The following is a 23,975-nucleotide window of genomic DNA, read 5'->3' on the forward strand; positions in this document are numbered from 1 at the left end:
CCACCTTAGACCCCACGAACTGCTGCAGCTTGGTTGGGGGTCTCGCCATCTTCTACCCACCCTGGACCTACGACAAGGGTCCAGTTTCCAATGGGTGAACCTCTTTCCCCAGAGTGTGAAGCAGGAACAAGCTCTTACAAGAGCTTAGTGATTATCCAAGGGAGAATAAAGAGCATAGCAATCCCTTGTAGCAGGTTACCCCCCCCCCCCCAAACTTCATGAAGGGGTAAAAACAGACTGTTTATTGAACAGACACACACTAAATTTATACACACATGAGCACATCCCCCTCCTCATCAAATTACTACACACAGGTCAGGGGTTGAAAGATTACATTATCATATGCAGATGAAATTGTATACAGGAACAGAATTAACCTAAACAAATTATCTAGCCATCTGGACAGAACAATGTGAGGTCATTAACATTTAACAATGGGACAGGCACAATCCACATTCCCTCCCAAAACACAAACAATAGGACAAGGCTGCCAGTGACAGTCTGTGTGTCTCTCTCACATTGAAGCTGGAATACACTTTAGCATCACTTACAGACTCCATTTGAAGAAATCCAAACCATCAGTCTTTCACTGCCAGTGACGGGTAATACCGTCACACCGGTCGTATGCAACCTCGCGAGGCGTTAACCTAAAGGCCAGTCGCCCGTCCAGCGGTGCTATGTCGCGGCCGACATAGCGCGGAGCGGAGGTCTGTGCGCGCTCGCTGGCCAGACCGGGGTGACCACTGGATCTAGATTATCCAGCCCATCAGGCAGTCCGGCGGTTGATCTCGCTGGAAAAAAAAAAAGGGAGAAAAAAAGTCATTTGAAAAGGGAAAAAAATTCCCAGGACCTGAGGTCCTAGCAAGGAACTAGGTCCTTACTCCTGACTAGGCAGAAAAAAAAAACTAAGTACCTATAGCAGAGGGGGGGGGGGGGTATACCTTCTGCGAATGCGCATAGGCGTAGTCAATTTGTTTTTTCTGCCTAGTGTTCTAATCCTGTAGGGGCAGTATAACCCAATGGTCAAGAATCCTAAGGAGCGAGTCTGTCAATGAACAAAAGAGAAAGAAAATTTAAAAGGAAAGGAAGGAGCCATTCCTGCCAGGAGAATAATGATTACTACTAGCAGATATAATAGCTGCTAGCAATAATCACAAATAAAAAAGAGGTAGAAGAGGACCAATGCGCTACCTGAGGGGTAGGACTGATGAGCAAGACCAACAATATGTGCCAAAAAATATTAAATAGATAAATGAAAAAAGAATAGAATAGAAAAAGCAGCCAAATCTATTCAGTGTCACCACCGTGTAATGGATAATATAGACAATCAAAAAAATCTGCGCTAATTCATGAATAAGTGATGTAAAGCAGTTATGATGCAATAAACAAATTATGCAAAAACAATGTGATAAATACAATGAGTGCACAAAATTACACACATGCAAAAGGAACCTAAAATGCATGTAAAAATAAAAAAACACTGATGACAAAAACAGGTAATGGCATTCAATAATAAATGCAGAAGATAAATGTGACCAACAAAGAATAACAGTGGGTGCACAAAATCAGATGAATAACAATGTCCAATAAATGGAGAAGAAGTGCACAAAAGGTGATTGCCAAAAAAGTGACTAAAGTGATAATTCCACAAATAAAATAGTGATGAATGTGTTGCCGGAAGGTTTGGCGTGTCACTCCAGTGAGCTATAATAAATGTATGCAATGGCCGCTCACCTCCATGCACACTCATATGAGCGTGTTTAAGTAATCCTTGGATATAGCACAGACCTCTTGTGGTATGGGATGGATGGTGGATTGTGTTGATATAGAATGAAGTGCCTCTCTCCCCTCCGTGAGAATCAATCCACAATGCAGTATTGCTAGTGACCAGCCATTGATAAGCTTCACAGGTGTATGTATGGATGTGTCCGATATGAAGGGATAATCAAATAAAGGCCATCATGGTGTAGTACATCAAAAAAGGAAATTTTAATGATAAAAAAAGACTTACAGTAAGGAAGGAGCCGGGTGACGTCACTTTCGGTTTACGGCCGTAACCAGAAGTCGGGTTATACACCGCATCGGCGGTCTGCGTTTGTTCTTTTACCTTACTGCAAGTCTTTTATCATTAAAATTTCCTTTTTTGATGTACTACACCATGATGGCCTTTATTTGATTATCCCTTCATATGAGACACATTCATACACCTGTGAAGCTTATCAGTGGCTGGTCACTAGCAATACTGCATTGTGGATTGAGGGGAGAGAGGCACTTCATTCATATATCAACACAATCCACCATCCATCCAATACCACAAGAGGTCCGTGCTATATCCAAGGATTACTTAAACACGCTCATATGAGTGTGCATGGAGGTGAGCGGCCATTGCATTCATTTTAGCTCACTGGAGTGACACGCCAAACCTTCCGGTAACATCCTCACCTACTATGTAACACTGTTTTGAATCACATTCATCACTTTTATTTGTGGAATTATCACTTCAGTCACTTTTTTGGCAATCGTCTTTTGTGCACTTCTCCATTTACTGGACATTGTTAATCATCTGATTTTGTGCACCCACTGTTATTCTTTGTTGGTCACATTTATCTTCTGCATTTATTATTTAATGCCATTACCTGTTTTCATCATCAGTGTTTTTTTTATTTTTACATGTATTTTAGGTTCCTTTTGCATATGTGTAATTTTGTGCACTCATTGTATTTATTACATTGTTTTTGCATCATTAGTTCATTGGATCATCACTGATTTACATCACTTATTCATGAATTAGCGCCAATTTTTTTGATTGTCTATAATAATCACAAATAAAATCCTACAGGCTGGTTGTACCCAATTGGATCAATTGATCAACTTGGGTACATTCAGCCTGCCCATTCATGGTTTGAATTTCGGCCAGTCCCTGTCAAACCAGCAGATTCGAACCAACTATGTTCAGCTTTAGAGCGTGCCTGTGTACTAGGGATAGACCGATATGGTTTTTTCAGGGCCGATACCGATATTTTGGTCACTAAGTATCGGTCGATATTGGCCAATATTTTGTACATTTAAAGTTTTGAAAAATAAAGACAATTTTTGACACAAATCTGGTACTGAACATGTTAATGTTTGTTTATTAACAATTTTAACATGAAAGGCTCGTTCTTCACACCTTACCTGCAAGAAAACTGATAGGAAAACTGCACAGCTTTCACTTGCAGGTACAGCAGTTTCACATCACGTGAACGAACGAGTCCTAGAAGAGTAGACAACTGTGAAAAAAAAAGTGCTGGGAAAATAATAACTAAAGGCTTCCCAAAACAACATTTACATAAACTGCTGCAGTAGTGCACTCACTGTCTGCTCTGCAAGGATTAAATCTAGTAGCTGCGCTGCAGTGCAAAAGACAGTGGACTGAACACTAGTACTACTCACTTTCAATACTCCCAGTTAAGTAGAACAATATTATAGTGCAGAAAGCATAACATTTCAGCATGTTCACTAGTTAAAACTGCTTCTGCTTTTTCATATATTGCTGCCACTTAACTAAAAACACGCTCACTTGGTACCGAGGAAGGAGGAGCAGAAAGGTATCTTCTAGCATGAGAAGCAAGTCTTTTGTAGCGTGCCTCATTTTCTTTCCACCACTGAAGAGGATCACCACTTCTTATGTCAATTACTGGTTCCTTCAAATAGAGATGAAGTTTATCATCCAGGGCCATTATTGCAGATTCAGAAGAATCTCCTGCTGTATGAGGCCCCAAAAAAACACTGAACATGACACCTATTTGACCATGATGATGTTTTTCTTTTGTCCTTTGTCTTGTTAGACATTTTTCTCTTTTTGCAGCATCCTGCTCTTCCAGATTAGAAACCCACTCTTCCTGACTTGTCTTTTTGGCAGGAACCTCCTGTTGAATATCTTCTTCTGTTAGCCATTGTCTTGCCTTGGCCAATACGTCTTCAGAAGAGAAAGCATGATTCTTGTGTCGAGGATCCAAAAGACATGCAAGCACAACATTTTTATTCTCTTCATGCTTCTCAAAACGTTTGGAGAGGCTGTCCCTCATGGCCTGCCTACATGTTTTAGTGCTACGTGTGTTGGGTCCTTCATTCTCTTGAAGAAGCATCTTCAGCACATGGGATGACAGATGACACAGATGAATTGTAATGGCTCACCTCTAGTGTCACTTCCTCTATGGGGAGGAGGGTCTCAATGACATTGGCTACAATGTTCCACTGATCAGCAATAGGACAAGAATTTCCTCCATATTCACCTGAATAGATGGTAAGAGCTCGCTTCTGCTCCAGCACTCTTTGCAGCATGTGAAGCGTTGAGTTCCATAGTTTTGGAACAGTGTTAATCAAGTTGTTTTTCGGTAGGCCAAGGTCTTCCTGAATGCACCTCAGTCGCTGTTTGGCAAGGATTGAATGGTGGAAATGGCCTGCGCACTTCTACAGCATGCCAATTATATCAAGCAAAGCTCTCTGTTTTGAGAGACCATTATTTACTAAAAGTTGGAGGGTGTGTGCCATGCAACTGAAGTCTGACATGTCAGCAAGCCTCATTCCTTTTACCATGTTCGCTCCGCTGTCTCAAAGCACAAGCATCGCTTGGTCTTTGGTGATTCCCCAGTCTACCAGCATGCCTAGAAACCATTCTCTAAGGTACTCTTCAGTGTGGGATCCTTGCATCACTTTTGTATTCAACACTGAATGCCTTGTCCATCCGCTGTCAATGAAGTGGCATGCAAGACTCATTTAGTGAGTCTTGCACTAAATGAGTTTGACCTGACCAGCAGTCAGTCGTGAATGGGAGTGAGTTGCCAGCATTCTCTGGTTTCAGCATAGCCTTTACTTTCTCAATGACCTTTTGGTGAATCTTTCCCAGCATTTCAGTTCCATAATATTTGTCACTCTTCAGTGTGTACCTTGGCTCAACTATCGACATAAACCACTTAAATCCAGAGTCAGACACCATTGTAAATGGCTGGTTATCAGTGACCATCTCTGTGATTACTCTGTCCAGCAGTTGGGATCTTTCATCCGAATTTAACCACCTGTTTTTTTTTCTGAAACATATCTGTTATTCTTGCCTGCTGGGATACTGGTATTTCACCTTGTGATTGTGTTTTTTCTGTGCTGCATGATATAATTAAACATCATGAACTCTTAGATGGGCCCAAAGATTTGACGTATTTTTGTTTTTATTAATTGCTGATCCCATGCTTCCATTGTTTGTGCATGTGTTGCACACTGCTGCTTTTTCTGAAGATGGAGACGAAAGATAGTCCCATATCACACTTATTTTTTCTATCTGCAGCAATCTCCATTGAAATTTGAAAAACAATTATAGGTTAAAAAAAAAAAAAAAAACTGGCTGGCACCCTGCGGTGGTGGGTAGCTTGCTGGCACCCTGCGGTGGTGGGTGGCTGGCACCCTGCGGTGGTGGGTGGCTGGCTGGCACCCTGTGGTGGTGGGAGGGTTGCTGGCACTTTGTGGTGGTGGGAGGGTTGCTGGCTGGCACCCTGTGGTGGTGGGAGGGTTGCTGGCTGGCACCCTAGGGTGGTGGGTGGCTGGCTGGCACCCTGTGGTGGTGGGTGGCTGGCTGGCACCCTAGGGTGGTGGGTGGGTGACTGGCACCCTAGGGTGGTGGCTGGCTGGAACCCTAGGGTGGTGGCTGGCTGGCACCCTGTAGTGGCGGCTGGCTGGTACAGGGCCTGTGGGTGGCTGGCTGGTACAGGGCCTGTGGGTGGCTGGCTGGTACAGGGCCTGTGGGTGGCTGGCTGGTACAGGGCCTGTGGGTGGCTGGCTGGTACAGGGCCTGTGGGTGGCTGGCTGGTACAGGGCCTGTGGGTGGCTGGCTGGTACAGGGCCTGTGGGTGGCTGGCTGGTACGGGGCCTGTGGGTGGCTGGCTGGTACGGGGCCTGTGGGTGGCTGGCTGGTACGGGGCCTGTGGGTGGCTGGCTGGTACGGGGCCTGTGGGTGGCTGGCTGGTACAGGGCCTGTGGGTGGCTGGCTGGTACAGGGCCTGTGGGTGGCTGGCTGGTACAGGGCCGGTGGCTGGCCGGTACAGGGCCTGTGGGTGGCTGGCCGGTACAGGGCCTGTGGGTGGCTGGCCGGTACAGGGCCTGTGGCTGGCTGGCCGGTACAGGGCCTGTGGCTGGCTGGCCGGTACAGGGCCTGTGGGTGTGGGTGGCTGGCACCGGGCTGCTGTGGGTGGGTGTATGGCTGTGTTATACACTCCAAATTCCAGACGAGGCTGTCCAAGGCGAGGAAGATGGCCTAAGAAGGCAGAAGGTCAGGCCCAGTGCACGGAGGCGCAACATACATAATCGGTCGGATAATCGGTCGATCCCTACCGTGCACACAAAATATTACACAGTAATGCCAAGGTGATCTCTCCTTCACTGGGACTATTAGACTTGTAGAGTCTATCGTGTGGTGTACAGGATCACAACTAATGTGCACTGTTCATTCCAAACAAACACACGCGAGAAAGGAAAAGGGAGAGGATTTGAAGAACACACTGGACATAATAAAAAGGCAAAAAAATACAATCAAATGATTTTATGAAAAAAATGGATTACAGGTCCACTATCTAGTGAATGTATATGGATTATTTTTGAAAAATAAAGTATATAATTTAGTGTCACTTTAGAGGGGTATTAAGCAAAATACCAAAAATTGAATATATTGCAGCTTACCAATTCCTTAAAGCGTTTGTTTCCCCAATACTTCATATTCCTGATATGTTCCTGCTTTACCATGTACTTGTATGAGAAAGTATCCTGTTCTCTTTGTATCGCTTCCTTTGTGTGAAATCTGTGATATTTCTGCTTTCCTTTTAAAAACTACCCACACTAAGCAGGAGAACACACTGTGGTCAGTTCTCTAGCTATGCTGGGAACTCCATGGACTCTCCTCCAATTATCAGACTTGTCTTGACAAGCACCTGCTGGACAGCCATTCACTGGGAAAGCGCAGTGTGCTGCTGCTTTTCCTCCCCCCAGCTCTTCTACAGCTGAGAACAGAGGGGATGTGATCACTTATAAAAAAAATGGATTTTTCTAAAATCTTACCGTAAAATCCTTTTCTCTTAAGCTCATTGACAGACGCAGTCCTCTTTGATTAATAACACATTGGGTTATACTGCCCTCTACAGGAGTAGGACACTAGATGGAAGGAAAACGTTCTGGCCACACCTTAGGGGCAGTCCCAGAGGGTATATCCTCTCTCTCTCTCCGCTACAGGAAGTCAGTTATGTCACAAAGCAGTGTTAGAGAATTTAACCCAACCCAACTCAAAAACAAAGGGGCGGGTACTGCGTCTGTCAATGAGCTTAAGAGAAAAGGATTTTACGGTAAGATTTTACAAAAATCCATTTTTCTCTGTCGCTCATTGACAGACGCAGTCCTCTTGATTAATAACACATTGGGACGTCCCAAAGCAGTGCCACAAATGAGGGGTGGGATAACAGAAATCAAAATTTAAATCCAGAAGGCCCAACCGGTGCCGACTAGAAGTCTTAAAGGCTCATCAAACCAAGGATGAGACTCAACTGAAAACCCAACAGAAAAAAACCCTCGAGGTAGACCACCGGTCTCCTCAAATTGCGGCCTGCAGAACCTTGCGGCCAAAAGAGGCATCCGCCGATGCCATCACATCAACTTTATAAAATTTTGTAAAGGTATGAACCGACGACCAGGTAGCCGCCTTGCAAACCTGGACCACTGACGCCTGATGGCGGAAGGCCCAGGAAGCACTAAGCGCCCGAGTGGAGTGCGCCTTAACAGGGAACGGAGGATCCCGACCCTTAATAGAATAAGCCTGTACCACCGTCTGTCTGATCCATTTGGAGATAGTCGTGGCAGATGCAGGCAACCCCTTTTTGGGGCCATCCATGATCACAAAAAGTGAATCCGTTTTACGAAACGAGTCCGTAGTCTTCAGGTATACCCTGATTGCCCGTACCACATCCAAGGAATGTAACGCAAACTCCTGAGGATGACTGGGCTTAGGACACAGGGAAGGTAATACAATATCTTCATTCAGATGAAATTCTGAAACCACTTTAGGAAGGAAGGATGAATTCGGACGAAGAACCACCTTATCCCTATGAACCACCAGATATGGGGAACGACAAGATAATGCGGCCAGTTCTGACACCCTGCGTGCAGAAGTGATGGCCACCAAGAAGGCCACCTTCTGGGATAAAGTAAGCAAGGGAATCTCCCTAATATCTTCAAAGGGAGGTTTCTGAAGAACCGACAACACTAAATTAAGATCCCAGGGCGGTAAGGGCACGCGCACTGGCGGAGCCAGGTGCCGCACTCCCTGGATGAAATTCCGTACCAAGGAATGAGTAGCCAAAGGTTTCTGAAAGAAGATTGCTAACGCTGAAACCTGACCCTTGATAGTGCTCAAGGACAGTTTCTGCTCAACCCCCTGTTGCAGAAAGGCCAAAATTCGGGTCACCGAATAGGTACGTGGGGGAAATCCAAGAGATTCACACCACGCAATATAAGCCTTCCATGTGCGCACCTTCCTGTTGAGCCAAAATGCCAACAGATCCACCTCCGGGGTGCCCCAATGAAGGCAAATCTGGTGAAATCATTGGTGATTGACATAAGCCACAGCCGTGGCGTTGTCTGACTGGATCCGAACCAGGCTGCCCGAGAGCTGCTCAGTCCAGAAAATCAGACAAAGTCTGATCGCTCTCAGTTCCCACACATTTATCAGAAACTTGAATTCTATCGGAAGTAGTGACTTCCCCTGGCTGAGCATTTGAGACCGAAGCCACCAGACCAGAGACTCCCTGGTCCGCTCGCTCAACCGGATCAGATTCCTGGAGGGAACTGGGAATGATCTTTGGAAAAAATGAAGAAAACGTTCTGCTCAAGGGACGGAAACTACCGCCCCTTGTAGCATACGAGTGTTGGAAGGGAAGAATCGCACCGGTAGAAGTGATTGACACTCGATCTTGTATCCTGATAGTATGATCCCCTGAACCCCTTTGTCCAGGATTCAGGAAAGCCCTGGATCTGAAAACCGGTGAAGACGTCCCCCCACCCCAGAGATGGGTAGGGGCGCACCTTCAGGCTGTATTGGTTTTATCTTCAGGTTTGACTGAGCCGGACTTTTGTTTACCCGACCAGCGCCCTTTGAAACCCCCTGAGGGGGCTTTGGAGCCCTTCTCGCTCGCCCCAGCGGAGCGAACAAACCTTTTATGAGCTGAAAAGGTAGGTCCTCGCCTGATACGAGGTCCTTTACCCTTAGCAGTCTGTGGCAAAAAAAGTGCTCTTGCCCCCAGTGACATCCTTTATGATCTCATCTAAGGTGGCCCCAAACAGGCGATCCCCCTGAAAAGGGAGATTAGCCAAAGCTTTCTTGGAACCTTGATCCGCCGACCAGCACTTTAACCACAACACACGTCTGAGGACCACTGCTGACATCGATGCATGCCCTAACAAGGGAGTGGCATCCAGGGCAGCGTCACAGACGAACTGTAGTCCTTACATAATTTGCTCCATCAAATCAGATGCTGCCGGGGGGATACTTCTCCCCTTTAAGTCACGGCGTAACAATTTGGCCCATTCTGTCAATGTTTGTGAAACTAAACCAATGGCAACCACTGGCCTAAAGGTTGACCCTATCAGGGAAAAAATGGTGCGGGATTCCGCTTCCACTTTTCGATCCACTGGATCCTTAAAGGACGGAGCGTCCTCCAACGGGATAACAGTGGCTTTATTTAGTCTGGAAATCGGTGGGTCCACCACTGGTGGTACCGTCCATTTTTTAATGAGGGATTCCTCAAACGGATAGCGCCTAGCAATGGCCTAGATTGCCATCATCACAGTAATGCCCCACTGACTTCAGTCATGGTCCCTTAACAGTGCTCACTCATACAGTGACTTTAGATAGTCAGCTCCCAAACCAAGCCTTCTGGTTTCTTATTCACAAAATCACAGTCAATTGGGGGATCTGTGACACCTGTTATAGGATAGAGGGGGGACCCAGAAACATGAGCGTCTGACCATGCCAGGGAGGGGCCCGCATCCACCAACACACCCGTCAGGGGGAGAGGGGGAACATTTTACTCACCATACAGGAACAGGCGGGCGCCAACTCCTGACAGAACCCCTCTCCACCGAGGTGGGGGGGCTGTCGACCAATACGAACGCCGTGACTCAGTTTCCAACTGGTCGTCGGCGTCCAGGCGAAACGTTTAACTCACAGGGTCAGTCCCCATCCAGTGGGACTATGTCGCGGCCGACCCAGCGCGGAGCTAGGGCCTGCACGCGCTCGCAGGCTGACTGGGGTGACCACTGGATCTCAACATCCAGCCCGTCGACCAGTTTCAGCATACTTGCTTGAAGATCTCACAGGAACACTGGAGAAAAAAGCTGCCTAATAAAAAGTTTTTCTAAAAAAAAAAAAAAAATCCTGCCAGGACCAAAGATCCCAGCAAGCTGACTTCCTGTAGCAGAGAGAGAGAGGATATACCCTCTGGGACTGCCCCTTAGGTGTGGCCAGAACGTTTTCCTTCCGTCTAGTGTCCTACTCCTGTAGAGGGCAGTATAACCCAATGTGTTATTAATCAAGAGGACTGCGTCTGTCAATGAGCGACAGAGAAACATTTTTTAAAAAGGTATTTATAATGTTTAATATTTATACAAAAAATGTTTTGCCTCTTTTTCTATTTAAAACGGAATAAGTTGTTTTACAAGGCGATCGTTTACATTCACTTTAAACGTGGTGACTGTATATGTCTTTTTGGGCTTTTTTTTTCCCCCTTTATTTTCTTCTGGTGATCCAGCCAGTAACATTTCCAGTATTAGGGTGTCTCCACTTTACTGCAGGAGCAACAAACACCTTTAGAAAGCAGCATTTCCAATCACGTAGTGTTAGATGCACTATTGGATGCACTACCAGATTTAGATGGTCTTGACTAACATATTGAAGCTGAACGCCAGCAAACACTTTGTTAGCAGTTACAGCAAACAGCAGCCTATGAAAGTGGATGCAGAGGCAGCAGCTCCTAGTACACAGCCACATGTCACAATTTGACAGGCATGCAGGATCAGGAGCATGGCCCCTAATGCACACTTACCCCCCTGACACCTGCACACTTCCTTGATGTCTGCAGCAAGGTAAGTAAAAACTATCGTCAGGCTGACCACATACGAACATCCCTCAAATTTTAAATGGACATACCTACAGTATATAGCAGTGTCCTATTCAGGGTCATGGAAGATTAGTTTGCAGGCAGATATTTTTACAGGCCAAGCTGCAGAAATAGCAGAAGGCCACAGCCATGGGGGTAACCACAGACCTGCAAGGAAGAGACCCAGCTTTCTTTTTTTTTCAAAAAACTGACAATTTTTACACAAGGAATACAGGACAACCCTGAAGAATGAGCTCCTGGGGTACCAAGATATATGGTCCCGAGAGGTGGCATGACATCAAAAGCATTCAAAGTTTAAGGCAGTCTAGGAATACAAACAAAAAAAAAAACAAACAGTCATACTCACCCGCCCGCTCTACACCCAGAAGAGATCGTTTAGCAGCCACTGATCGATCAAGTTCTTGATATTCAGTCTGCAGAGAACTAGTGACCATCAGTCTTCCAGTAGCTCACTAAGGCTGAGCCAGTTGCCGGTCCAGGCATCTGGGTTTGTGGGACCTGGACCAGCTAAGGGACATCAGCTGACAGCGGGCTAAAAAGGAGCCTCCTGTGAACCACTGGAAAAGTAGGGTCAAAACAGCTTTGGCCATACTACTCCTTTAGGTCATTCAGAAATGCGCCAGGTCAACAGACATTAAAGGGGACTGCATGTCTAGCCTTAGGTAAGAAGATTCCACAAGAACCCATAGCTATTAACAGGTATTTAGCTCCATAGAAGTAAATCCTGTGCTAGTTGTAAAAAGGGGACAACATTTTTTAAAAGAAGTAAAAAGGGAAACAGGATAGAGGGATAGGGGAAAGAGGGAGAAGAGGGGGGGAGTAAGAGGCTTAACTTCCCTGGCCCCTGACCAATTCCAGAGCCAAACACAACCGCATGGCCCACGTCAAGTTCTGATTGAAGTCTAGGAAGGGTAGATCAAGTGAGGGGAGTCTCCAAGAGGAGATTCTGAGACTCCGTTGTAATTGTGTAAGGAGAGGTGGTAAGGTATTCCATCCGCTTTACATCTTGGATCCTTGTATGCAACTTGACCAAGGAGGGAGGCTCCCTTTTTTTCGTTTGAGTGCAACTAAGCACCTCACATTTGTTACCACATGAGCTATAAATTGTTTTTTTTTTTTTTTTTCCAGAGGCTTTAGAAAATTTTTGAGGAGGGAGCCCTAAGAGAAAAGTTTAAGGGTTAAAGGGGATCCAGGATCCAAAGTGGGAAAGAATGAGGGTGTGGACGCTCCACCAATAGGGTATAAGTATGGGGCAGGACCAGTAGATAGGGTGTATTTTTGCCAGTTCCTTCTTCCAGTGCCAGCAGAAATTATTGGCCAAGAGATATATGGAGTGGAGCAGTTCCAGGGTTTGGTACAAGCAAGAGGATTTTCTACTGGGTTTCCCTATACTGTATAAGGTGCAAATTGGACTTTTAGAGGTCTGTGACTATATAATTTGACATGTCTTCCCCCAGAATCTGCTCCCACATTTTCACATGTGTGCCAAACTGGAGCTTGGATAGGGTAGGAGAATTTTATAGATCTTGAAAATCCGACACTTGGAGGATGGACCTGTCAAGCAGGTTCTTTAGAACGCCATCAATTTAGAAAATTGAAGTGAGTTTGTTAAAGATTATGCCTAATGGCATATTTACAGACAACTTAAAAAAAAAAAAAAAGCCCCTCTAGGAAGATTACAAGCTGCCTGAAGGTTCTGGAAAGAACGCAGTATTCTAGCATCCACCAGTTGACCAAAGTGAAACAAAGCCTTATCTTTCAAAAAGCGGTTCATTTGAGAGGTTAAACAGGATGGGGAATTTTGTTACAATGGTGAATTCATACGTACTTTATGCAATCTCTAGAACACAAATGAAAAGGAGTCTAAAACTTCACCTACTGGCTAAAGAAACAAACCATTATTGTGCAATATATTGTATATACCTGACCAAAAGATTTTAACAGAATTTATACCGGACCATAAGAAAACTAATAAACATTTTAACTTTGACCTGGAAGAAGTTCATTCTACATTCACCCTGTCCCTTCCTGGTAACTAGAATTAACACACTGGGGGACATTGTGTGTAGGTATAGGATTACACTGTGGAAGTCACTATTGCCTTTACTATTAGGTAACAATATTTGCCTCATCAGCAGCACACTTCCAGCAAACGAATTGCAAAAGCCAGTGTCTTAAAAACGGCTAAGATATTTCACATCAACACATTTCCTGAAACTATCTTGAACTTCCTTTTGATGTGACTCAAACCGTTACAATTGCACTTCACTATAAGAGTCTTCTCAATTTCACTTTGCTTGACAAACTCACAGCAGACGACCTCTGTAAATCAACAATATAAACCGGTAAGAACGCTTTTACTTAAAACTGTTCAGTGTCTTTGTTGCATTACAAGTTTAATTTGGGGATCCTACTTGGGTAAGAGACAGTAGTATAGACCTTACATCTACATTATATTCAAAACTAAAGCACTATTTAGTAGTGTCACCATAAAGCAGAGGAAACACACAAGAACATAATCAAATCTCACTGCAAGTAGATGAGAGACATGGAAATCCTTTAGTTAGTACAGTCTACAAGTATTACTGACAACAAAAGGAATGATGAGTGCAGAAAAATATTTTATAGTAAATATGGACTGTCTATGACCCTTTCATACATGGAACAGCAAATTATTTTTGATCTGGTTTTTGCATAAAGGTTACAAATAAGGATGTCACTAATTTACTTCACTTTTCCAGTAAAAGCCATTTTAAATTTTACACAAGTTAGTTACCCACAAAGTAGAAACAGAAGCTTCTGATGTCAAACTAGCTTGGATTTTAAGATCTAAACAGTTATATAGTGCATATGAAGTATTTCTGTAAACTGTGCTGTCACAAAACAATTACTAAATAAGCCATAACTATATTGATAGTACATTATAACAAATCATAATACAGAGAGTACTAAAGTAGATCATATAGTAGAATCATATACCCCTCATCCCATCAATGTACATCCCTTGTGTCTTTCAGGCATCCTATGGGTCTGTGGTAAGTATCTTTTACTCCGAATTTCAATTTTTATGGCAAGATATACTAAAGGGAACCCATCACAAAGTGATAAAGTGGGACAATGAACAAACCACAGTTCCCCAAATTTTTCTCTTTCTTGTATGGTATTCTGACTACTGTATACCGTGCAAGCAGCACCACAAATTAAAACACAGTCACAGCATTTTAGGAAATCAAGGGTCTCTTGATCACTCGTATGTGGAATAATACTGCTTCATGTACACTAGCAGCTCCTAAACTTGAGTAAGGGGGAAAATGCAAAACTGCGTGCGAGTTTGCCTCGTTTTCCAGCGGCCATGGTAAATGTAGGCAGGGTGTACATGAAGCCTAAAACAGAATACCAGACAACTACAATACAGTGATAAAAGACCTTCAAGCAGTAGTAAACGGCTGAAGAAAAAAAAAAAAAAAAAAAAACAAAACCTGCAAGACAATAGCATAATTTGCTAGTATGCATTGCATACTAGCACACTATGACATACATACCTTAGAACAAAGCCCCCGCAGCTGCATCCGATCGCTGCTGAGGCGGCTGACATGTTACCTCACAGATTCTTTTCGGGTTCGCTGACTCTGGCACTGTGAGTGGGAGCTGCGATGACGACACTCCAGCGCATGCGCGCAGGAGCCCTACGGCAAGGTGCTCTGAAGTTCTGGCACGATACGCTGCTGCTGTCAGTGGCTTCATGCGGGGTGAATATCTCCTAAACCGTGCAGGTTTAGGAGATATTAATTTTACCTACAGGTAGGCCTTATTATAGGGTTACCTGTAGGTAAAAATCACCAAGCGGGGTATACAACCGCTTTCAGTGTAACTGAATAGCAATAGTAGAGTCTTATTCTGTATTAGCCATCAATGAATGCAGAATGTTGGCAGTTTAACTGATATCAGGTAATATTTATTACAGGTATTTATATAGCGCCACCAATTTTTGTTCAACACTTTACACACCTAACATTCAAATCAGTCTCTGCCCGCCCAGGAGCTTTCATCAGTCCCTGCTCCTGAAGGTCTCCAACTACACACATATTAGAGTCAGTTTGGAGAGAGCCAATTTTTAAGAAATGAACTAGCAAGGCCTAACTAAATAGTAAGGAAAACTAAGAAAAATATAATAAAGCAAACGTTACTGTAAAAACATAGGGCAGAGAATTGTGTTAGTAGCTTTTAATTTTTTTTCTTTCTTTTTTAAACATTTTTTTTTAAATTTACAATATTGTTTTACAATTATTAGGAGCCCCGTTGGGGAGCTTTGGTGGAATATCAGGGGTCTAAACAGACCCCTGATATCTCACTTTTGAGGCAGAGTAAACAACTAAGGTCAGAGATTCCTTAGTCCCTTTCTGTGCAGCCTCAGCTGCACTGGACACTAAATGAATGGGAAGTGCTCCGAGTGGTTTCCTGTTCATTTTAAAAAAATTATCCATAGTAAACAGTTCACTATGTTTCAGTTATGGACACAGTGAATGATCGGTACCGATTCCCCGCTCTCCAACCTGAAACGATCCCCTGTACAAGCCAACGGAAAAGGAGAGGGGAAGCCGGCAGTGCTGCAATGATATTGCATGGAACAGGCAAGTATAACATCCCCTCTCGGTGCTCCAGGCTCCTCCTCGTCTCTGTGCGCCACCATAAAAAGCCACTTCCTATAGGGGTGCACCTGCAGGCTCGCTCCCGAGATAAAAATAGAGGCTAGCAGGAGGTGGAATTCTGGTATCTAAAAGGTGGGTATACTCTGCTAGATTTTTTAACTCAAATGAGCATGAAAAATCTCAGTACAATCAGTAAATCTCAGTACATTTAATAGTTTGACGAACGTTGTTCAAAAATATTTTGTTTTTGCGTTTAACTATCAAGGGAGGATAAAATACAGTACTGTAAATAAATATTAAAGAAAAATTCCAGGCATGGATACGTATACATATAATCTCCCTGGAAGCTGGAAATCACTTAAGTAGATAAAACTACTCAAAAACATTTTCTGAATGCCACTGGTGCCAAGCGACCAACCTCCTGTGTTCAGGATACAGCAGAGTGGCCGCTCGGAAAGGGATCCTTAACAAGTGGAGATCACTGGATTAGCTATGCCTACTTCAATGATTTCTAGGGGGATCAGCCAGGTCTGGTAAATGCATAGTTACATTGGTCCAATCTTGCGGTAACTATGATATACATAACATACATATATACACAATATACATACCTGTAATTCTTTAAAAATCCACCAGTGCTGTACATTTATCTCCCCACCTAATGGATACACATCTTAAAGACCTAACCGCAGAGATGTTTTCAAGTGGATTACTTCTAACTAGAAGATAGACTCAAATCTCAAATAAAAATGTCTAGTTGAGCTTCATATTGAGTAAGATTTTTCTGTTGCTGGTGGACCATAACCTATTATTTTTTTTTTCTGACAAATTACTTGTTATTCCTAGGTAAAAACATTTATAAAATATGGATAAAGGTAAATTGGATCATGATGGATCAGACGGAGAGGAATCAGAGAAATACCTTTGGCTAGCAGCACTTATTATTGGAATCCTTTTAATATTTATGCTAATAGCAATAGTTGGCATTATCATATGGAAACATTTTAAAAAGGAGAACACCGCTGACCAGAATTGGGCAGGACCATCCCCACTGGCAGATGGGAACGCCCATGAAGATGTTAAAATTAATGAATGTATCCTAAATAGACAAAGGAAACTTTCAAGCACAAGTACAGCCCCAATAGTACTTAATGAACTACAGGCTCCCCAAAAAAGTTGTGTTTCTGAAGACACGCCTCAAGGATATTATAAAGAGGCAAATACGCAAGATGAAGATGCCAGTAGGACCAATACCACTCCAAAAATGCCATACATATCAAGTGAAAAAACAAGCTTTTCATCAGATGCATCTGTAGGACAACAATCTACATTGCATCCTCAAGACCACACTTTAAGTGATGAAACCTCCCTACCACCTCCACCAGATGACGTTCTACATTTTCCAATGCCTCCACAGATTGATGAGCTCCCTGTCATAGGAGATGAAAGGGATTTGCAACCCCTGCCACTAGCAGATGTTACACAAAGTGATGAACACTGCAACCAGATTTCATTACACCAAGAAAATACTATTAGAATAACGGATTCTTTTTACGGAACCTGCAATATTAATGATCAACTTTTACCACCACCTCCACCCGACCTCTTGTGAAGTTCTTTAACAGAAGTATCAGTACATTCTTTGCTTCTTTCTAATGCATGCCAAAGAATAGAAAGTTTGGTATGATAGAGTCTTGACATCAAATTACTCCTTTTAAAGTACAAAATATGTATAAAACATCAGACATTCTCTTAGACATTCACTTAGGCCTCTTTCACATGAGATGGACTCTGGCTGCTCAGTGGAGAATTTGTCCAGTGATCCCCATTGAGCAGGCGGGTGGATTTTCTGTGTTTGCTCCGCATCTGCAGAAAGACACAGACACAGCCCATTGTCCTCTATGGGCTGTCAAATATAAAAGGACTGCCTGTCCGTTTACACCCAATGGCCACTAGAGTGATAAGGACCAGAACCCCAGCTGTCTGTTTTTAGCAGATAGGATCGTATGTTAGCAGATGTCAACGGACACCGTTGAGACCAGCCGCTCCATAGAGGGCAATGGATGGTCCAATCAGGTCCGCCTGTGTGAAAGGGGCTTTATAGCCCTGTTATCCATATTCACTTAAGGTTTGTGTATTACATAGCTGTCTGTGGAAAAGGCTATCTTATCTCCACAGTCAACAACAGTTTGCGTAATGCACAATGCAATGACACTTTGCTAGCATTTTCAATCCTCTCTTCTGTTGTAGCTAGCACCAAAAACCATGGACAATATTGGGGGCAGCTTTGTTATTTCCTCTGTTAAGTGACAGTGTTTGGGGCCTAGGGAATGGCTGCTAGGTCTGAGAATTATTACATCGGAAGAGGTTGCATGATTCCCCATACTCAGAAGCACAAGGTATTTTCCCACTTAAAGACGCATTAGGGAAGCGCTGGTGAGGTTATCATCATGGGTTGGGGGGGGCTCTTTATCCAGACAGCATCACTGTCTCACTGCATCAATGACAGTGCCTCTAAGAAGTTAGGCAGTATCATGTAGTAACTTACATCCTGCCTCTAATAGTGAATCTAGAAATATCTATATTTAACAAAAATAAAAATAATAAATTGCACATGAAAAATTACTCTATGAAAAAAAGTCAATTCAAAACGTGTTCACTAAAAATGCATTCCCTTTTAGGTAGAACTAAAGAAAAATACTTAAGCATGTTCCAATGGTACACCCACAAAGTCCCTCGTCAGCATCTTCTCCATGGCCTCTTCTAGGTGCTGGTCTTCAGCCGTTTTGACTGGCCAGCACGGAATATTTTTCAACCTGGCACACTGGCACTATGCTGGAGACAGTGCATGCACAGCTCAGTGTACATCCTGCAGGAAAATACTAACTGGCAGATAAGTTTATTTTATTGCAGCGGAGACACTGCATCTTTCTTTTGCAGTAAAGTGCCTGCCTGTTCACAATTTTTTTTTTATTTTACTTTAGTTCCGCTTTAACACTCACATCTAAAAATTCTGCTTCTGCTCCAGCCACCCGTTGATCTGTTGACATATGAGCATTAGGTATAAGCATATATGAACTACTTTGTGCAAAAATGTTTTAGAGAAAAGCTGCATTTACTAAACAGACCTTCGAATTCAAAGTAAACAAACAAGGAAGGAGGTTATGCTCAGCCATACCATCTTTACTCAACATAAGAATACAGTATATACCTAAACTGAAATTACACTTTGCTGCACTTTGTTTCTCAAAAAAAGGTGCCAAAAAGGGAAGCACTCGGCTCAAGCTAGTGGAAATTCTGACAATGCATGAATGTGCCCTGCTGCATTTTTCCTGCAGAGCTCTCTCAGATCAAAGATAGGGTTTTTAGACACCAAAGCTAATGACAAATAGATATTTTCATACCTGTGTAGAATATGTACATAATTGAAATATGCACTGTCTTATGTCAACAGTGCAGGTGAACAATGCAATCCAAAATGGGATGTACGGTATATTGCTGTAAAAATGTTATCCCTAAATCCTGCTTTAAGTAGCATATCATTCTGAAGCACAGAAAAGTAGATTATCCTGGTTATAAAATTATTTTAGCTATTTATAATGCTATTACAACTCAGGAGGACTGCAATTTAGGTGTGAGTATAGACAGGGAATTTTTTTTTTTTTTATGTCCCAGTGCTCACTCCCAGTTCAGAGATCAGACTGGCTGCTGGATTGGCTATGCAATGCTCTCAATAAATTTGAGTCAGCACTAGAATCTGCTCTGCAGTCCTCCGAATAGCTGATCAGATGGATACAGTGCTCCAGCTCACAGCAGTACAATGCAGCTGAAAGGCACAAGCACAACTACCAGAAGCAAGCATCCTTAAGCAAGAGCTGGATAAATGCCCATCAGCTAATAGCACCGTCTACATTAGCTATGTATTGATTCTGAAAGGGAAGACCGAGTGGTAAGTTTTATTTATGACTTAACACATTAAAAGGTCATGCAATGATCTATTCATGCCACTAATATACTATTTGTTTCATATACATTAGAAGCCAGTGTTAAATGGCAATAGCATTCTGAACAAGAAATGCAGCAAAGTAAAATACTGATCTCATTCAGTGAACGTAAAAGCTAACTTGTCTCAAAAAATATTTGTTAATGTATACAGATTACAATGTAAGATAAATCTATATAATCTAAACAAATATAAATATCTTGATTCTTTATGTAATAATCAAGCTAAACAAAATGTATTGCTAGTTTTAAAAAGTGTATATGTGTACATTTAAGATGTCTACTGAATATTTGGTTGCAGGTAAGCATGGATTGCCAAATCAAGCCCTCGCCAGGACTCCTGTTTCTTTTATGCTCTGTACCAAACATCTTCTGTCTCTGTCCCTTGAAGTGTTCTTGCATTATGAAGAACAGGGATGTTGACTGTTCAGGCAGCAGTCTGACTGCATTGCCACATGGACTCCAGGACAATATCACACATCTGAACTTGTCTTACAACCAGCTGTCTGATATGGACCATCAATTGACTAGGTTCACCAACCTGAGGTTTCTAGACCTTTCCCATAACTTGCTCAGCAACCTCCCTTCCCATTTGCCAAGGTCTCTGTGGGAGTTGTATGCTTCAAATAACAGCATCAAAGTGCTTCATAAATTGGACACTGCACACCAGTGGAATCTTAAGGTGCTTGATATCTCCAAAAACAGCCTGCAGAGGACAGTGTTTATTAACAATACACTGATTAGTCTGCAGCTCCTGAACCTAAGCTACAACCAGCTTTGGACTGTACCAACCAATATGCCCAGTAATATACTAACGATAGATTTATCCAACAATTCCTTGATACAGATATTACCAGGAACATTGATGAGAATGCCCAAGCTTCAGAATCTGTACCTGCACAACAACAGATTCACCTACATACCAACCAATGCTTTTGACTACCTGACACATGTAATAGAGATCACCCTGTACAACAACCCATGGTCATGCCAAGACACACAAGGTATGAACTATATTATGATGTGGGTAGAAGAAAACAATAATGTAATAGGTTCTCCATGTGCCAATGAAAGATATAAAATTACAAAGCAATTTTCGACCGAATATGAAGCACAAAAAGAAGTCACTACTGCCGACATTCCATTGTTTACTACAAATCATTCGCTTTTCTTAGAAGTGCAAGAACCCAAGCAGTACAAAAAGATACGATATCCAGAGGATTTAACTGCAGCCCCAGTTAACACAAGCAGCATTCTACATGCAAGCACAGAGGACTCTCTAATGATAGATGAAAGCTCTGCAGATGGAATGATTCATTTAGACTTTAATTCTTTTGGGAATGAAATAGACAATCAAATCAATTCAAATGAAATAGAGGAGACTAAAATGTATGATTCCACAGTTTTCGTGAGCATTGATAATGTAATAAATAACAATTTAACCCTGCCAAGCACAACTGTGTCTGTAGAGATACAAGCCACAACAGTACAACTAAATGATCTTGCTCCCTCCTCAGCAGCACAGAAAGAGAAGTGTCTTGCAGTTTTATTTTTGATACTCTTCCTTGTTATAAGGACTGTGTAAAGGCATGTTACAAATGAGGAACTGGGAACCATTTAAAAGCTTTTTAATGAGCCTGACAAAAGTTTGCAATTCTGTCTCCAACTCTGCCAAGGACTAAAGATTTACAAACCAGCACTGCTTTAATAAAATTTGAATGTGAATCATTGAATATCTCTGTACTAATGCACAAAAGTTTAATCCATAAATGTTATGCATATTGATACAATAAACGTTTAAAACATTTCTGTATGTCTTTACCATTTAAACAACTGCATGCTAAAAATGTAATCGTTATGGCATACAATCAAAAGTGTATGACTGAAGGAGTAGTACCACTGATAGAGATATGGGGAATCATTTTCAATATTGAAATCCTCTATAAAAGTAAATTTTATTGCAAAACTGCATAACCAGATTTAGGAAAAACACCAGATAAATTAAAAATCAGCTTTATTTTCTCTAAGCCCCCATATACACCGGTGCAACTTGTCAAGCGATTTGACAGTTCCAAATTGCATGTCAAGTCGCACCCCATTGCCAGGGTTCATGGAACCGTTCATATCTCCAGGACTCATGTTGCAGTGAATATGAAAAAGGTTCCTGCTCTACTTTTCACTGATTTCATTGCAATTCGCATAGACTTCTGTTAAAGTAAGTCACAAGCCGCAATGAAATTGGCAGTGCAAATGATGTGCAGCTTTGAAATTGTGCTGAATTAGCATGATTTCAAAGCTGCACCAGTGTGAACCAGGGCTAAGAAACCTTGTATTAATTAACCAACCATATTTTTAGGCAGGCAAAAGACTGATTTATAGATAGACTCCTTAGTATCATGTGCGGGAGGTGTTGAGATGAGTGAAATTTCTGTCTGAGCTGTGTCTGTTCTCAAAAAGGACAGAATTCTCTAGGTATATATAGGATTTAAAGTGTTTGAAAATTCTATTTTTTTTTTAAACAAACATGTCATACTCATCTGCTCCATGCAATGGTTTTGCACAGAGCAGCCCTAAACCAGCTTCTCAGGTTGCCCACCAACACTGTTGGCTCCTCCTCTTTTCGGTGTGCCACCAATGGAAGCAGCTTCCGATTGTGGCACAACTGTGGGCTTTATCCTGAGCTGCGCTTGTCTGCGACCATTAACACAGACAGTGCGGCTCGGTCCCTCCCAATCACCGGAATTGAATGACAGCAGTAGTAACCAATAGCTGGCGCTGCTATCAATCTGCCCTGTGAGGAGAGAGAGAGAGAATAGAGCGTTGCTGCTCTTGGGCACAGTGTTGGATTGAGAATGGGCTCAGGTAAGTATATGGGGGCTGAGGGGGGGAGCTGCATGCAAAGTTTCTTTTACCTTAATGCATTAAAGTAAAAAACTTTCTACCTTTACAACCACTAAGTTTACAGATTTTCTTTTCCGTGGCTCTGCAGCAAAAAGTATACCAGATCTTCAGTTTTATAAGAAAATCTTTAAGAACCTATCAGATTCACAGAGGAAAATTGAATACCCAAAGGAAACCTGCAAGAAAATGTAATCCTTTTAAGGTAGCTAATGGCCTAATGGGACTCAATTCAGGATCACAGTGCTGCAATTTTGCCATGTTAGTTACTATGCCAAATCTGACTTTAAAACATCAAAGTGGTTGTAAAGGCTGAAGGTCTTTTTACCTTCATGCATTCTATGCAAACCTCACCTGAGCTCCCTCTAAAACCAGCGATGTGCACAAGCGCGTCGGCTGTCCCAGGACTCCCTCTCCTCATTGACTAAGACAGCAGCGGGAGCCATTGGCTTCCACTGCTGTCAATCACAGCCAGTGAGCAAATGAGGAGAAAGTTGGGGGTGGGGCTGAGCCGTGGTTGTGCCTTACGAATGCAAAGAGCAGGGCTCGGGAGTGATCATGCACCAGTGCCCTCATAGCAACTGGCTTGCTATTGGGGGCAGTGGTCAAGGGGGAGGAGCACTGGTGGGGGACTCAAGAAGAGGATCGGGGCTGCTCTGTGCAAGACCACTGCACAGAGCAGGTAAGTATGACACATTGTTTTTTTAAAAAGCCGAAACTTTAATATCACTTTAAACACATTGTGCACAGAAGAGAATCATGGAAGAAAATTGGAAGTGTGTATTCCTTTCAAACAAAATGATGACTAGGCTAACTTGAAGGCCTCTTCACTTTTGTTACATGCAGATTAAACTATGATTTTTGTTTGACATTGTACTACAGCCAGTTGCTCTTTACTACTTTACTACAGAGTAGTACTATAATTTAAAAGTGAATTCTACCCCTTGCCTCCTATGCGCCTGTCTCAAGGACAGAAAAAAGGGGAAATATCAATGGCAACACAAAACTATTTGAGTAGAGAGTGGAAGGGTTAGTACATACATCGGTATTTATAGTTGCCCATTCCCTATGTGGCAGATAGCCCCCTCACTTTCAGACTGGGTGATATTTGGCGTTTTCAGATCATTACGTGAGGGAAATCTAGTTTACAGGAAAATCTTTCATAAAATCACAATTGTGGTCCTAGCCCTTTTCCAATGTGAATGGAACCAAGCCAATGTTATGGAAAACCCAACTTTTT

The 23,975-nt window shown here is 42.8% G+C and overlaps 3 protein-coding genes across 3 annotated transcripts in view; 2 read left to right on the plus strand and 1 right to left on the minus strand.

The window, feature by feature from the left end:
- NF1 (neurofibromin 1) overlaps window positions 1-23,975 on the minus strand; it is a 585,707-nt gene that overhangs the window by 211,411 nt on the left and 350,321 nt on the right. The window lies entirely within an intron of this gene.
- EVI2B (ecotropic viral integration site 2B) lies at window positions 13,462-17,518 on the plus strand. The gene is made up of 2 exons (XM_082246927.1): window positions 13,462-13,531; window positions 16,682-17,518. The coding sequence occupies exon 2, from the start codon at window positions 16,701-16,703 to the stop codon at window positions 17,445-17,447; it is 747 nt and encodes a 248-aa protein (XP_082103053.1). The 5' UTR covers window positions 13,462-13,531; window positions 16,682-16,700; the 3' UTR covers window positions 17,448-17,518.
- On the plus strand, window positions 19,256-21,644 carry OMG (oligodendrocyte myelin glycoprotein). The gene is made up of 2 exons (XM_082246803.1): window positions 19,256-19,784; window positions 20,144-21,644. The coding sequence occupies exon 2, from the start codon at window positions 20,145-20,147 to the stop codon at window positions 21,420-21,422; it is 1,278 nt and encodes a 425-aa protein (XP_082102929.1). The 5' UTR covers window positions 19,256-19,784; window position 20,144; the 3' UTR covers window positions 21,423-21,644.

The sequence above is a fragment of the Pelophylax lessonae genome, assembly GCF_965119305.1.
Source record: "Pelophylax lessonae genome assembly, chromosome: 2".
NCBI classification, from domain to species: domain Eukaryota; kingdom Metazoa; phylum Chordata; class Amphibia; order Anura; family Ranidae; genus Pelophylax; species Pelophylax lessonae.